This window comes from Oncorhynchus keta, unplaced genomic scaffold, assembly GCF_023373465.1.
Source record: "Oncorhynchus keta strain PuntledgeMale-10-30-2019 unplaced genomic scaffold, Oket_V2 Un_scaffold_13320_pilon_pilon, whole genome shotgun sequence".
Lineage (NCBI taxonomy): Eukaryota > Metazoa > Chordata > Actinopteri > Salmoniformes > Salmonidae > Oncorhynchus > Oncorhynchus keta.
The window spans coordinates 54,489-70,643 of record NW_026290771.1 but is presented as its reverse complement, the minus strand read 5'-3'; the positions used below and the strand labels follow the sequence as shown (position 1 = coordinate 70,643).

Sequence of the window (16,155 nt, the reverse complement as noted above, 5' to 3'; positions counted from 1 at the left end):
CTGGTAATCTTTTCCCCATTTAGCCAGCTCCTGGTAATCTTTCCCCATTTAGCCAGCTCCTGGTAATCTTTTCCCCATTTAGCCACCTGGTAATATTTTCCCCATTTAGCCAGCTCCTGGTAATCTTTTCCCCATTTAGCCAGCTCCTGGTAATCTTTCCCCATTTAGCCAGCTCCTGGTAATCTTTTCCCCATTTAGCCAGCTCCAGGTAATCTTTTCCCCATTTCGCCAGCTCCTGGTAATCTTTTCCCCATTTAGCCACCTCCTGGTAATATTTTCCCCATTTAGCCAGCTCCTGGTAATCTTTTCCCCATTTAGCCACCTCCAAGTAATCTATTCCCCATTTAGCCACCTCCTGGTAATCTTTTCCCCATTTAGCCAGCTCCTGGTAATCTTCCCCCATTTTGCCAGCTCCTGGTAATCTTTCCCCATTTAGCCACCTCCTGGTAATCATTTCCCCATTTAGCCAGATCCTGGTAATCTTTTCCACATTTAGCCAGTTCCTGGTAATCTATTCCCCATTTAGCAACCTCCTGGTAATCGTTTCCCCATTTAGCCACCTCCTGGTAATCTTTTCCCCCATTTAGCCAGCTCCTGGTAATCTTTTCCCCATTTAGCTAGCTCCTGGTAATCTATTCCCCTTTTAGCCAGCTCCTGGTAATCTTTTCCCCATTTAGCCAGCTCCTGGTAATCTTTTCCCCATTTAGCCAGCTCCTGGTAATCTTTTCCCCATTTAGCCAGCTCCTGGTAATCTTTTCCCCATTTAGCCAGCTCTTGGTAATCTTTTCCCCATTTAGCCACCTGGTAATATTTTCCCCATTTAGCCAGCTCCTGGTAATCTTTTCCCCATTTAGCCACCTCCTGGTAATATTTTCCCCATTTAGCCATCTCCTGGTAATCTTTCCCCATTTAGCCAGCTCCTGGTAATCTATTCCCCATTTAGCCACCTCCTGGTAATCTTTTCCCCATTTAGCCACCTCCTGGTAATCGTTTCCCCATTTATCCAGCTCCTGGTAATCTTTTTCCCATTTAGCCAGGTCCTGGTAATCTTTTCCTCATTTAGCCACCTCCTGGTTATCTTTTCCCCATTTAGCCAGCTCCTGGTAATCTTTTCTCCATTTAGCCACCTCCTGGTAATCGTTTCCCCATTTAGCCAGCTCCTGGTAATGTTTTCCCCATTTAGCCACCTCCTGGTAATATTTTCCCCATTTAGCCAGCTCCTGGTGATCTTTTCCCCATTTAGCAAGCTCCTGGTAATCTTTTCCCCATTTAGCCAGCTCCTGGTAATCTTTTTCCCATTTAACTAGCTCCTGGTAATCTTTCCCCATTTAGCTAGCTCCTGGTAATCTATTCCCCTTTTAGCCAGCTCCTGGTAATCTTTTCCCCATTTAGCCAGCTCCTGGTAATCTTTTCCCCATTTAGCCAGCTCCTGGTAATCTTTTCCCCATTTAGCCACCTCCTGGTAATATTTTCCCCATTTAGCCAGCTCCTGGTAATCTTTTCCCCATTTAGCCACCTCCTGGTAATCTTTTCCCCATTTAGCCAGCTCCTGGTAATCTTTTCCCCATTTAGCCAGCTCCTGGTAATCCTTTCCCCATTTAATTAGATCCTGGCAATTTTTCCCCATTTAGCCAGCTCCTGGTAATCTTCCCCAAATAGCCAGCTCCTGGTAATCTTTCCCCATTTAGCCAGCTCCTGGTAATTTTCCAGATTTAGCCAGCTTCCCCATTTAGCCACCTCCTGGTAATCTTTTCCCCATTTAGCCAGCTCCTTGTAATCGTTTCCCCATTTAGCCACCTCCTGGTAATCTTTTCCCCATTTAGCCAGCTCCTGGTAATCTTTCCCCATTTAGCCAGCTCCTGGTAATCTATTCCCCATTTAGCCACCTCCTGGTTATCTTTTCCCCATTTAGCCACCTCCTGGTAATATTTTCCCCATTTAGCCAGCTCCTGGTGATCTTTTCCCCATTTAGCAAGCTCCTGGTAATCTTTTCCCCATTTAGCCAGCTCCTGGTAATCTTTTTCCCATTTAACTAGCTCCTGGTAATCTTTCCCCATTTAGCTAGCTCCTGGTAATCTATTCCCCTTTTAGCCAGCTCCTGGTAATCTTTTCCCCATTTAGCCACCTGGTAATATTTTCCCCATTTAGCCAGCTCCTGGTAATCTTTTCCCCATTTAGCCACCTCCTGGTAATCTATTCCCCATTTAGCCAGCTCCTGGTAATCTTTTCCCCATTTAGCCAGCTCCTGGTAATCTTTTCCCTATTTAGCCAGCTCCTGGTAATCCTTTCCCCATTTAATTAGCTCCTGGCAATTTTTTCCCCATTTAGCCAGCTCCTGGTAATCTTCCCCCATTTAGCCAGCTCCTGGTAATCTTTCCCCATTTAGCCAGCTCCTGGTAATCTATTCCCCATTTAGCCACCTCCTGGTAATCTTTTCCCCATTTAGCCAGCTCCTTGTAATCGTTTCCCCATTTAGCCACCTCCTGGTAATCGTTTCCCCCTTTAGCCACCTCCTGGTAATCTTTCCCCCATTTAGCCAGCTCCTGGTAATCTTTCCCCATTTAGCCAGCTCCTGGTAATCTATTCCCCATTTAGCCACCTCCTGGTAATCCTTTCCCCATTTAGCCAGTTCCTGGTAATCTTTTCCCCATTTTGCCACCTCCTGTTTATCTTTTCCCCATTTAGCCAGCTCCTGGTAATCTTTTCCCCATTTAGCCACCTCCTGGTAACCGTTTCCCCATTTAGCCAGCTCCTGGTAATCTTTTCCCCATTTAGCCACCTCCTGGCAATCTTTTCCCCATTTAGCCAGCTCCTGGTAATATTTTCCCCATTTTGCCAGCTCCTGGTAATCTTTTTCCCATTTAGCCAGCTCCTGGTAATCTTTTCCCCATTTAGCCAGCTCCAGGTAATCTTTTCCCCATTTAGCCAGCTCCTGGTAATCTTTTCCCCATTTAGCCACCTCCTGGTAATATTTTCCCCATTTAGCCAGCTCCTGGTAATCTTTTCCCCATTTAGCCACCTCCAAGTAATCTATTCCCCATTTAGCCACCTCCTGGTAATCTTTTCCCCATTTAGCCAGCTCCTGGTAATCTTCCCCCATTTCGCCAGCTCCTGGTAATCTTTCCCCATTTAGCCACCTCCTGGTAATCATTTCCCCATTTAGCCAGATCCTGGTAATCTTTTCCCCATTTAGCCAGTTCCTGGTAATCTATTCCCCATTTAGCCACCTCCTGGTAATCGTTTCCCCATTTAGCCAGCTCCTGGTAATCTTTCCCCATTTAGCCAGCTCCTGGTAATCTATTCCCCATTTAGCCACCTCCTGGTAATCTTTTCCCCATTTAGCCAGCTCCTGGTAATCTTTTCCCCATTTAGCCACCTCCTGGTAATCGTTTCCCCATTTATCCAGGTCCTGGTAATCTTTTTCCCATTTAGCCAGATCCTGGTAATCTTTTCCCCATTTAGCCACCTCCTGGTAATCATTTCCCCATTTAGCCAGCTCCTGGTAATGTTTTCCCCATTTAGCCACCTCCTGGTAATCTTTTCCCCATTTAGCCAGCTCCTGGTGATCTTTTCCCCATTTAGCCAGCTCCTGATAATCTTTTCCCCATTTAGCCAGCTCCTGGTAATCTTTTCCCCATTTAGCCAGCTCCTGGTAATCTTTTCCCCATTTAACTAGCTCCTGGTAATCTTTCCCCATTTAGCTAGCTCCTGGTAATCTATTCCCCTTTTAGCCAGCTCCTGGTAATCTATTCCCCATTTAGCCAGCTCCTGGTAATCTTTTACAGATTTAGCCAGCTCCTGGTAATCTATTCACCATTTAGGTCCTCTCCTTGTTTGGGCAGCACTTGGCGGTCGGCGTCACCGGTCTTCTAGCCATCGTCGATCCACTTTTCATTTTCCATTTGTTTTGTCTTGTCACACACCTGGTCTCAATTTCCCTCATGACATATTGTGTACTTAACCCTCTGTTCCCCCCATGTCTTTGTGCGGAATTGTTTATTGTAAGTGCATGTGCATGTTTTCTCTGGTGGGCGACGGGTTTTGTACCCATTTGTTTGTTGTTCTGGTTACCGGTGGTTTTATGAATAAAACTGCTCTGTTGATTACCCAGTTTGCTCTCCTGCGCCTGACTACCCTGCCGCCAGTTACACACTCCCTTACAGAAACCTAATCTAGACTTGTCTTTACTGTAAGCAAAATCCAGTCCTGGTTTTAATGGACCACTGAGCACTAACTCAAAGTCTATTAAGACTGGGGGCCAACTAAACCTTGACTGAGAGACTAGATAATCATTGTCTTGGGGCCTCCCGGGTGGAGCAGTGGTTAAGGGCGCTGTACTATCAGAGACTCTGGGTTCCCGCCAAGGCTCTGTCGTAACCGGCCGCGACCGGGAGGTCCGTGGGGCGACGCACAATTGGCCTAGCGTCGTCCGTGTTAGGGAGGGTTTGGCAGGTAGGGATGTCCTTGTCTCATTGCGCACCAGCGACTTCTGTGGCGGACCGGGCGCAGTGCGCGCTAACCAAGGTTGCCAGGGGCACGGTGTTTCCTCTGACACATTGGTGCGGCTGGCATCCGGGTTGGCTGCGCGCTGTGTAAAGAAGCAATGCGGCTTGGTTGGGTTGTGTATCAGAGGACGCATGACTTTCAACCTTCGTCTCTCCCGAGCCCGTACAGGAGTTGTAGCAATGAGACAAGATAGTAGCTACTAACAAAAAACAATTGGATACCACGAAATTGGGGAGAAAAAGGGGTTAAATAAAAATAAAAAAAGATAATCATTGTCTTGTTTTTAAAATGATGTGCGCCTATGAGGAATGCCGTCACACCCATATATTGTCTGGACTGGTCCCCACAGAGGTTGCTGCTGGAAGGCTCGAGTTTCATTTTGTGTACGTGCATATGAACACATGTTCAAGCGTGACGTGGTTATCTTTCCGAGGTGCAGTTTATAAACACCGTTGCCCATTGGCGTTTATCAAACGTAATACTCTCTCTCTCTCTCTGTGTCTCTCTCTCTATCTATGTGGTCCTTCTGTGGCTCAGTTGGTAGAGCATGGCGCTTCTAGCCAGGGTAGTGGGTTCAATTCCCAATACCCAATAGTGATTATGGGACATCTAGGAGTGCCAACAAAGAAGATGGTCAAAGGTAATGAATGTTTTATATTTTATTTGTGCGGTTTGTGTAGCGCCGACTATGCTAATTATTTTGTTTACGTCCCCTGCGGGTCTTTTGGGGTGTTACATGCTATCAGATAATAGCTTCTCATGCTTTCGCCGAAAAGCATTTTAAAAATCTGACTTGTTGCCTGGATTCACAACGAGTGTAGCTTTAATTCAATACCCTGCATGTGTATTTTAATGAACGTTTGAGTTTTAACTAATACTATTAGCATTTAGCGTAGCGCATTTGCATTTCCAGAGCTCTAGATGGGACGCCTGCGTGCCAGGTAGGAGCAAGTGGTTTAAGGAATAACTTCCCCTTAACGAAGGGAATTGTTTAAGGGGATTGCATAGAGCCCCTCATACGTGTTCATTAGATAAGGGCCCATAGGGCTCTATGTAGTGAATAGGGTATGACTCATGACATGTTCACTGAGCTTATGAAAGCAGCCCAGACACATTTGTTATCTGGCTCAGTGTTAACATCACTGTTGTTCTCCAGATCACGTTTACATTGCCTTCAGGTGGTTGGTTATGATTCTCTGTTATTTTATAAGCATAGAATGAAATACTGAATGGAGATGCTGATGTAAAATGAGGATTTAATTATTCAGTTTGTTTTATTAGGAAAAGAGGTGTATTAATCTGCATGAATCAGCTACTAATCCATGTGGGTATGGTTACAACTGCTGCTGCTATTGGGGGGGGGTGGTGTGTGGGGGGGTTGTGTCCAGTTGTGTTCTCTCATAATAATTAACCTTTTGCTTTGCAGAGCAGTGTTATGGGTTATGTGTGGCCACCACAGCCTGTTTGGGTAGAGGATGTACCTGTTACAGAGCAGTGTTATGGGTTATGTGTGGCCACCACAGCCTGTTTGGGTAGAGGATGTACCTGTTACAGAGCAGTGTTATGGGTTATGTGTGGCCACCACAGCCTGTTTGAGGATAGAAATTTGCAGTGTCATGGGTTATGTATAAGTGGCCACAGCAGCCTGTGAGAGTAGAGGATGTACCTTCAGGTGTGTGTTCCTGCCACTGTTCCGTTCTACTATCCAACCCTTCCCCCCTCCTCTTCCTCCTCCGGGGATGAAGACTTTGTGTACAAGGCTGCCCCTCACCTCCTACTTGTGTTCCTACCAAACAATGTCCCCACTTGGTTCCCGTCTGTAAGAAATGTTGTGTTCCTGTGCATATTAATAGCTGGACGGAATTGTTACATTTGGAAGAGTTTTGAACAAAATGGTCACCCTAAACAACAACACTGTGACAGAAGTGAAGTTTTTTGAGAGTAGGTTCTCAAACCTCACTTAATTGAGCCCCAGATGTTTCACAATGTTGTTGTATCCCTGAACTAACTCACCTCACGAGGAGAGGTTTGAGAGCCCCTGGTCTACAGGGTGACCTTGATTAAACCCACTGAAGGAAGGGATTCCTCTGCTGAAACTACTCGGTTTATAGAATGGGATAATTCAAATGTATTCACACTCATAGACTTCACTGATGATTTATGGCTCTAATATTGTCATTTTTGGGAGATGCTATCAACCTTTATTTTTTAAACATTAACCGTCCTCAGACACTGTATTCTTCTAAGCCTTTGGTACCCCTGGTACCCCTGTGCCCCTGCCCCTGCACACCTACATTCTAATTTCTGAGCTAATATCAGAGTCTGCATGAAGGCACTAGATTCCTTCTCCTCACCTCAGTTGCACTTAATGCTAAAAGCTAAGACTTGTGCATTGATTCATCTTATACAGTATGAAGTTGAACTAACACCACTTAAGTCTCCCCCAGGCACGGTATCAACATGACCCAGCAGCTGTCTCCTATCTCTCCCTATACTGTACACACAGGGTCAGGTGAGGTTGGTCAGCAGCCGGCTTTAAGTCAAAATCTCGGTATAGAATCAACACTATCTTTAACCTTCACCATAAACCCTTCCAACATTTTTACTCAAAACATTATTAGACTACATTAGCCCCACTCTATGTATGTAACGAAACAGCAAGATAACTCCGAAGCAAAGGCCTTGTCCAGAAACAACCCCTAGACTTTACCCGCCTAAAGGCACTACCCACCTAAAGGCACTACCCGTCTAAAGGCTCTACCCACCTAAAGGCTCCACAAGGCACTACCCGCCTAAAGGCACTACCCGCCTAAAGGCTCTACCCACCTAAAGGCTCCACAAGGCACTACCCACCTAAAGGCACTACCCGCCTAAAGGCTCTACCCACCTAAAGGCTCCACAAGGCACTACCCACCTAAAGGCACTACCCGCCTAAAGGCACTACCCACCTAAAGGCTCCACAAGGCCCTACCCACCTAAAGGCACTACCCGCCTAAAGGCTCTACCCACCTAAAGGCTCTACCCACCTAAAGGCTCTACAAGGCACTACCCGCCTAAAGGCTCTACAAGGCACTACCCGCCTAAAGGCTCTACAAGGCACTACCCGCCTAAAAGCACTACCCGCCTAAAGGCACTACAAGGCACTACCCGCCTAAAAGCACTACCAGCCTAAAGGCACTACCCCCATAAAGGCACTACCCCCATAAAGGCACTACCCGCATAAAAGCACTTGTGTAGATGGGAAAGTATTCACTAGACAGGTACACTAAATATAGTCATAGCTCCACATTTTCCTTTGATAAGCTTCATGGAATATTACCCATATTTCTTACACCTAGTTTCAACTCCTCTCAGATCTTAACCAGTGCCTCGGGGCTAGGGTTGTTTTCTGGACAGTTCCAGAGAGTTCAATGCTGCATGTTCTGTGCCCTTTTTTGCACAAAGCTCATCTTGCTAAGGAGATGAAAAGTAGAAATGTCTTCATCTGTAATAGGGTTAATGACCTGACGTGTCTATTTTGGTGTCTGAAGCATAATAAATGTTTATAAACACTGCATTATTAGACTTAACTTTCCCCTATTTATAACAGGCTTATAACAGTATTCATTATGATTAATGGGAATTTAGCGAGCTGTAGAGCTCAGAAGTACCAAAACTAAAATCAATTTGCAAAAATGTATTTTTTTTTTTTTACTATAAAAATCAAATACACCTCTGGTGCCATAATTATGAGAGCATCTGTATTGATAAGTAAAAATAATGGTGAGGATCTTAAACGTTATTACATTTTTATGCTTGAAAGACCTTTGTCTCTGCATTGGGATTTCATTCAATGTCATTCAGTATAACAGACATTCAGGAGCCATTTCAGACCATAATGCTTTGCGCTAGTCACATGACACGATATTGCATCAGAAAGAAGATTCAGAAGGACCCCCTAAAATATTGATAATTTCACCTTTTCGTTTACTGGTGCACTATGGTACAAAATCCTGTGTCATACGGTACAACGCTTAGAAAACATTTATAATGTTGTTTTTATTTTAAAATAGCATATTTGATGTGAAATGTAACATTAAAAAGCTGAAGATCAAGGTCATAGTTTTTTCATAGGTGGCCAAGCAATTGCCCGTAGAATAAGTTTGAACTGTTTTTTGTCATACGGAGTAACGATTATGTCATTCTGTAACTGTTATACCACAATGTCATTTGTTACTCTGTATGACACATATACAGTATCGTTTTTGTGTTTTTAGGACATGAGCTTTTATGGAATGTAGTGTATGTGTGTACATTTTATTAATAACATATTTATGTATTTTTATGTGTTAAGGTATATTTTGTGTTTATTACATTGTGAAAAACAAAAGTAATGACAATGTTGGTGTCACGCCTTGGTCATTGTATTTTGTGTTTTGGTATATGTTTGGGTAGGCCAGGGTGTGACATTTTATATGTTGTGTTTCGTATTATTTGTATTAATTGGGATTGTGTATGATTAGGGGTGTGTCAGTTAGGCTTGGCTGCCTGAAGCGATTCTCAATCAGAGTAGGTGATTCTCGTTGTCTCGGATTGGGAACCGTATTTTAGCCTGAGTTCGCGTTGTATTTTGTGGGTGTTTTTCCTGTCTCTGTGTAGTAGTCACCAGATAGGCTGTAATTAGTTTCACGTTTTGTTGTTTTCGTATTCAGTTATTTCATGTACCACGATATATTTCATTAAAGTCATGAGTAACCTACATGCTGCATTTCGGTCTGACTCTCTTCTTACAACAGACAAACGTCGTTACAGTTGGTCAATTTCTTCAACAAATGATCAGGTCTATATAATTATCAAACATACATTAGTAATGGAAAGGAAACAGACTCTTTGTTTAAGTATTAAAAAATACTATTTTAGTAATATAATTTGTAGGCAGATGTCCAAGACATCCTGTAACTCATATAGCCTCCACTATCCCCCTTACGTAACTTTCCCTAGCAACAACATTTTAATAAATCTAACATCCCCCTGACAGCAGGAACCATCTTATCAGCAAGTAAAAACTCAGAAGTGGGTTTGATAGAAACTTGACCTTTCATCAGAAGTATAGGTTCATGACAAGGTGAACTAGTGTAAGCATCTTCTGACAAGGGACTGGTTTCATCAGGTCTGTGGCAGCCTTGTGTTCTCAGAGAACCAGATAACCATAGTGGGATCCAGACAGGAGTCTGAATGTAGACGCCTTCTGATAGTGTCTGAAGGTCACAACACTCAAAACAGGTTTTAACACACACACTGTGATCTCCTGAAGAGGACCTTACAGTTTATCATAATGTAATTTATGAACCCTTTAAAAGGTATAATGCCGTGTTTTAACCCTCTTTAACAACATGATCATTACTATTATTAAATTAAAGTCAGCAGCACTTAATTATTATCATAATGTTGTATTAATGCTTTATCAGTACAGTTTTGATATTGAGGGAATATGTGTCCTTATAGATGCCGCTATCCAACAACGATAGGGCTGCAAGGGCCTGGAAGAACTCAGATCCTCTAGTTAGGGAAGAGTCACTTTTGAGCAGGAAAGCAAGGTATTATAGTGGTCATGCAGTTAAGTGACAAGTACAGTTCAGTAACCAGCAAACCTGAATTATGACTAAGTTCAGTTAGGTTCACACACATTTGCAGTAGGCTAGATCTTTTATCTTCAATACAACGTATGAGTTTCAGACTAAGCTGTGGGTGGTTACTCAAAGGTTGTTTACAATAGCATTTAGGAGATGTTAACGTAATGGAAGTAATTTTACTATAGCCTGCACTATATCTCTGTAATTATTTTCGTCTTGTGTTTAGCTACCACAGACATTAGGAGGATAGGAACATAGACCATCGTCCAGTTAGAGAGATGACGACCTATACAGCTGGAAAGAGAAGGGATAAATGGAGTAAAAACCAGAGGAGTTGGGGAATTTTGGGGGACTGATTTTCAATCCAAGTTCATCACATTTTGCTGACAGCGTTACTCAATCAAAATGTTATACTTTTCAATGTTTCAAAATTAATTGATCTTGACTTCATATCATAGATGAATTAGTGTCAAGACTTCCACCGAAGTCGTTTCCTCTCCTTGTTCAGGAGGGGGCCGGCATCACCGGTCTTCTAGCCATCGTCGATCCATTTTTAATTTTCCATTTGCTTTGTCTTGTTTTCCTACTCACCTGGTTTCAGTTTCCCTCATTTATTGTTGTGTATTTAACCCTCTGTTCCCCCCATGTATTTGTGTGGAATTGTTTATTGTAAGTGCTTGTGCACATGTTACTGGTGCGCGTCGGGTTTTGTACCCATGTTTGTTTATTTCGTTATGCCGTTGGTTTTACAATTAAACTGCTCCGGCTATTACCTAGTTCTGCTCTCCTGTGTCTGACTTCCCTGCCACCAGTTTCGCACCCCTTACAGAATTCCTCACCAACCATATGGAGTCAGCAGGAGCAGGTGCCCCTGGTATTGGTATAGGGGTCGAGGAGCGCGTCGTGGAGCAAGAGGTGATGATCCACCATCTCGGCGCTGCCCTGAACTGAGTTGTCCAAACCATGGACGGCTGGGAGAGACAGGGAGTTCCTCCAGCGCCTATCCCAGCACAACATGGGCCTACACTACTCACTCTCCCTGCACCCGGTTCCAGTGGGATTCGCCTCACTCTCCGCGGGGAGTACGATGGGACGGCTGCCCGCTGCTAGGGTTTCCTACTGCAGTTGGATTTATACCTGGCAACCGTCCACCCGGCTCCTTTGGGCTGTGAGAGAGTGTCCGCCCTCGTCTCATATCTCTCGGGGAAAGCCCTGGAGTGGGCCAACGCCGTGTGGGTGGAAGGAGATGCGGTGCTGGACCACTTTCAGGAGTTCATTTGTCGTTTCTGGGCAGTCTTCAACCACCCGCCCGAGGGCAGAGCAGAGAGTGAACCTCTTTTGTGCACAGGAGTTCACTGTGGACTTTCGGACCCTGTGCGGGATGGAACGACAGGGCCCTGATCGACCACTATCGCTGCAGTTTGCGCGAGGAAGTTCGTCAAGAGTTGGCCTGCAGGGACACCACCCTTACCTTCGACCAGCTGATGGACCTGTCCATTCGGCTGGTTAACCTGCTGGCTACCCGCAGATGTCCAGATCGGGGTCTGTTGGTTCCATCCCCCAGCACCACCGCTCCGATGCCCATGGACCTGGGAGGTGCTGCGCTCAGGAAGACCGGAGGAGGTTCCGTCTCAGGCACCATCTGTGGCCACAGAGGTCACAGTGCCGGTCGGTGCCGCGTTGGTTCCTCTGGGGGTCGAGGCAGCAGACAGGGAACTCCGGCGTCACCCCAGGTGAGAAGGCACCATTCTCACCCAGAGCCCTCTGTTGCAAACATGTTTTTGTTAGTCACTTTTCCTGAGTTTTCCCCTCATTCCCAGCATAAGGCGCTCGTCGATTCAGGCGTGGCTGGGAATTTTATTGACAGATCATTTGCCCATAGTTTAGGGATCCCCATTGTTCCTGTGGCTACGCCCTTCCCAGTTCACGCTTAGATAGTCGACCATTAGGGTCAGGGTTGATAAGGGAGGACACCGCTCCTCTGGGCATGGTGACGTGGGGGGTCACACCGAGAGAATCAGTCTCTTTCTCATTGACTCTCCTGCATTTCCTATGGTGCTAGGCCTACCCTGGTTAGCTTGTCATGACCCCACTGTTTCATGGCTACGGAGGGCTCTCACGGGGTGGTTACGAGAGTGCTCCGGGAGGTGTTTAGCGGTTTCCGTAGGTGCTACTACGGTGGAAAGTCCAGACCAGGTGTCCACCGTGCGCATTCCCCCTGAATATGCCGATTTGGCTCTCGCCTTCTCCAAAAATAAGGCGTCTCAATTACCACCCCATCGACGGGGGGATTGTGCAATAAATCTCCTGGTAGATGCTGCACTTCCCAGGAGTCACGTGTATCCTCTGTCACAGGGGAGACATATGGAAACACATGTCTCCGAATCCCTGGGTCAGGGGTACATTCGGTCCTCCACATCCCCTGCCTCTTCGAGTTTCTTTTTTGTGAAGAAGAAGGAGGGAAGTCTGCGCCCGTGTATTGACTATCGAGGTCTTATTCAGATAACTGTGAGGTACAGTTACCCGCTACCTCTTATTGCCACGGCAATTGAGTCAATGTACGGGGTGTGCTTCTTCACCAAACTTGATCTCAGGAGTGCTTACAACCTGGTGCGGATCCGGGAGGTAGACGAGTGAAAGACGGCTTTCAGTACGACCTCAGGGCATTATGAGTACCTCGTCATGCCTTACGGGTTGATGAATATTCATCATTGACCCAATAACTTTATTTGTATTAATAACCAATGTTCAGTTGGAAGCTTTACCTTAGTCTTTGCTTGGTTAAAGCCCCGCCTTATCTCAGCTCACTGGTCACCATAGCAGCACGCGCTCCAGCAGGTATATTTCACTGATCACCCCTAAGCCAATTCCTTGTTTGGCTGCCTTTCCTTCCAGTTCTCCACTGCCAATGACTGGAACGAATTGCAAAAGTCACTGAAGCTGGAGACTCATATCTCCCTCACTAGCTTTAAGCGCTAGCTGTCAGAGCAGCTCACAGATCACTACACCTGTATATAGCCCATCTGTAAATATTCCATCCAAGTACCTCATCCCCATACTGTTATTTATTTTTTGCTCCTTTGCACCCCAGTATCTCTACTTGCACATTCATCTTCTGCACATCTATCACTCCAGTGTTTAATTGCTATTGTAATTATTTCGCCACTAATGCCCATTTATTGCATTAACTCCCTTATCTTACCTCATTTGCACACACTGTATATGGACTTTTCTATTGTGTTACTGACTGTATGTTTGTTTATTCCATGTGTAACTGTGTTGTTTGTGTCGCACTACTTTGCTTTATCTTGGCCAGGTCGCAGTTGTAAATGAGAACTTGTTCTCAACTGGCCTACATGGATAAATAAAGGTGAAATAAAAAAATGTTTTTAAAAAAACGTTGGAAGATTTGACTAACCTCTCATATTAATGTGTCAAGACTAGCTAGGCAGACTTAATGAAGTGGTATTTTTAGAATAATTATAACTATTGCAAGTGCTACTGTCGTCATAGACACTGTGGCTTCTGACTGCAGGCTTATTATATGATGGGGAGGTTTATCAAAGTAATGTCTCAAGAAGAGACTGTCTGGATGTGAGCATGTCACCCAGACATCTCACTTTCACACTGATTTTCTCCTCTGATGCCGTCATCCAGACAAATTAAATGCTCATTTATTCACAAATTAGTACTCTAGAGAACTATCATCAACTGCTCTTCTCAGTCATCTATTTTTAACCCAAGATAAATGGTTCAATATTTTTCTCATAATCGTTGTACAACTCCAGCTGCACAGAGTAAAATTAAGTGAACATTTGGGCCATATTGTCACCTGTTAAATCTACCTCAATCAGTGTAGATGAAAGGGAGGAGACAGGTTAAAGAAGGATTTGTAAGCCTTGAGACATGGACTGTGTATGTGTGCCATTCAGAGGGTGAATGGGCAAGACAAAATATTTAAGTGCCTTTAAAAGAACGGTGCAACTAAATATTAGGAAGGTGTTCTTAATGTTTTGCACACTTAGTGTACTTCAAAAATGAATTTTAGGCAATACTTGTAATTTAATGTATAAATAAATGTAATTTCACTGAGAAGATCTGAGAATATCCTTATTTACCATCAATGTTAATATACAAGCACAATAAAAAGGATGACAGACATGGTCATATAGTTGTCAAATGGTTTTATTTTCTCTTCATGTTTCTTTCTTTGTGAAAAGTAAACGATGACAGAATAATAAACATACATTCATATATTTGTTCAGAATGCAAAAAGTGTTCAAGTTCATTTCCATGTAAAACATAATAAAATGTTAAATGTAAACAAGAGTCACCCCATTGGTGAAGCCTCCATTCTCCATTCAGTAGAGGCAGATTTTACAGCATGAAGTTGACAAGAATAGACTACCTCACTGTAGGTTCTCTAAAGCTACATCCCTTTTGAGAGTCCTGACTCCACAGGGACATTTCTGACGGACTGACCATGTCATGCACCTTCTCGGCGAGTCCTGGCATGGTTTGGGATACACACCCGTTTCTGTCACTGCGCCCTGGGGTGCGCTTATCCTGAACTCCGCACACTGACGAGAAGCCTGGCGGGTATCATCCCTATCGTTGTATTTCGTTACAATTATCCTGCACATTGTCAGTAAATTGCTTAGCTGATGGTGCAACTCTGTTTGCTCTGTCCGCCTCCGATAGCTTTCTCTTTTATGTACCTCAAGTCACTGTGTACGCTTGGTCGGCGCGCGAACGGTGCCACAATCCCGTATGCCTCGCCGTCTTTGTATTTCTTATTTCTGAAAGATTTTCTTCTGCTGTTTTGCAGTACTTCGCAGTACTGTAAGGAAACTTTGCGGTGAGAGTCCGGGCTCATCTCGTTTGGCAGTTTAGCCATGGTAAAAAGAGTCTGAAACATCTGGTCGATATTAGTGTTCCGTTTTGCAGAGATCTCATAGTAGGCACACTGTTCATCACCAGCCACCAGCTTCTCAATCTCCTCATTCTGAACCTCCCGGTTAAACTCCCGGTCACACTTGTTCCCGCAGATAACGATCGGGACATCCACATTCTCTTTGGTTTTGTTTTTCAGGCAGGACTTGGTCTCGTAAATTTGACGCTTCAGGCGCTGGACCTCTTGGAAGGAGTCTCTGTTATCCAGACTGAACACCAGGATGAAAACGTCACCTGAAAGACCAAGGGAAAGCACATGAATATCACAGCTCAAAAGGTCCATCATTACATAGGCCTAGGCTACATGTTTACAATACAAGTGTTGCATATAGCATTACTGCATGCATGATTTATTAAAACATCCCATACATATCATTTAGATGTAGCTATACATTCCAGTGTAGCTTTCATTCATATTATTTGTTTTGTTTAGTTCAGAGTTAAGCTTACCAGTAAGGATAGAGAGTCTCCTCATAGCGGGGAAGGGATGGTTTCCAGAGGTGTCCAGAATGTCCAACTGGTACGCATCTCCCCGAATGCTGTATAATTTTCTATGAAAGTCCTCTATGGTCGGCGTGTACTGGTCCTCGACTCTTTCGTTCAGAAACCGACAGATGATGGCCGTCTTGCCAACTTTTGTAGAGCCCAGAATCACCATCCGGTGGCAATTTTTGGCCGGGATGTTGAACTCGTTCTCGGAAGGAGACATGTTATTTTTCTTTGAGCACCGATGTGTGTCTTTGGTACGAAGGTGAGATAGTGAATGCAACCACTAATTGTCTAGAGGGATCTTGACTGTTTGTAAGCGCTGCTGCTTTGCTGAATCTGAGGAAGAGCGCGACAGGGTATATATAGGCGATGCTGACCACTCCTCCTTGGCGTGTCATGCGTTACGCATTGGTCTGACGGGAGAAAGTTTGTGGTTATTATGATGCTCTTGTTGTTGCCTCCGTCTGTCTAGTCCGTATGTATGAGCAGACAGTAATTATATAAACTTTTTAGAGAAAAATAAAAAATGATTTATGTGTAAAACAATATAAATATCGGCCTACCTAAAAACTCAAGCATAGATAATGTTTTTGTT

At 44.4% G+C, this 16,155-nt stretch overlaps 1 protein-coding gene across 1 annotated transcript; it reads right to left on the bottom strand.

Moving 5' to 3' along the window:
- Positions 1-14,285: 14,285 nt before the first annotated feature.
- On the bottom strand, positions 14,286-15,878 carry LOC127927355 (dexamethasone-induced Ras-related protein 1-like). Its single transcript, XM_052513637.1, has 2 exons — positions 15,522-15,878; positions 14,286-15,305 (listed from the first exon to the last, which is right to left on the bottom strand). Exons 1-2 carry the CDS (start codon positions 15,778-15,780, stop codon positions 14,776-14,778), a joined length of 789 nt encoding a protein of 262 aa, XP_052369597.1. The 5' UTR covers positions 15,781-15,878; the 3' UTR covers positions 14,286-14,775.
- Positions 15,879-16,155: the final 277 nt, after the last annotated feature.

Bases quoted from the DNA above. Each gene is read 5' to 3' on its own strand.
- LOC127927355 (XM_052513637.1), bottom strand. From the start codon at position 15,780: ATGTCTCCTTCCGAGAACGAGTTCAACATCCCGGCCAAAAATTGCCAC. The intron at 15,306-15,521 runs GTAAGCTTAACT...TTGGTCTTTCAG, and splicing joins GAGACTCTCTATCCTTACTG to GTGACGTTTTCATCCTGGTG.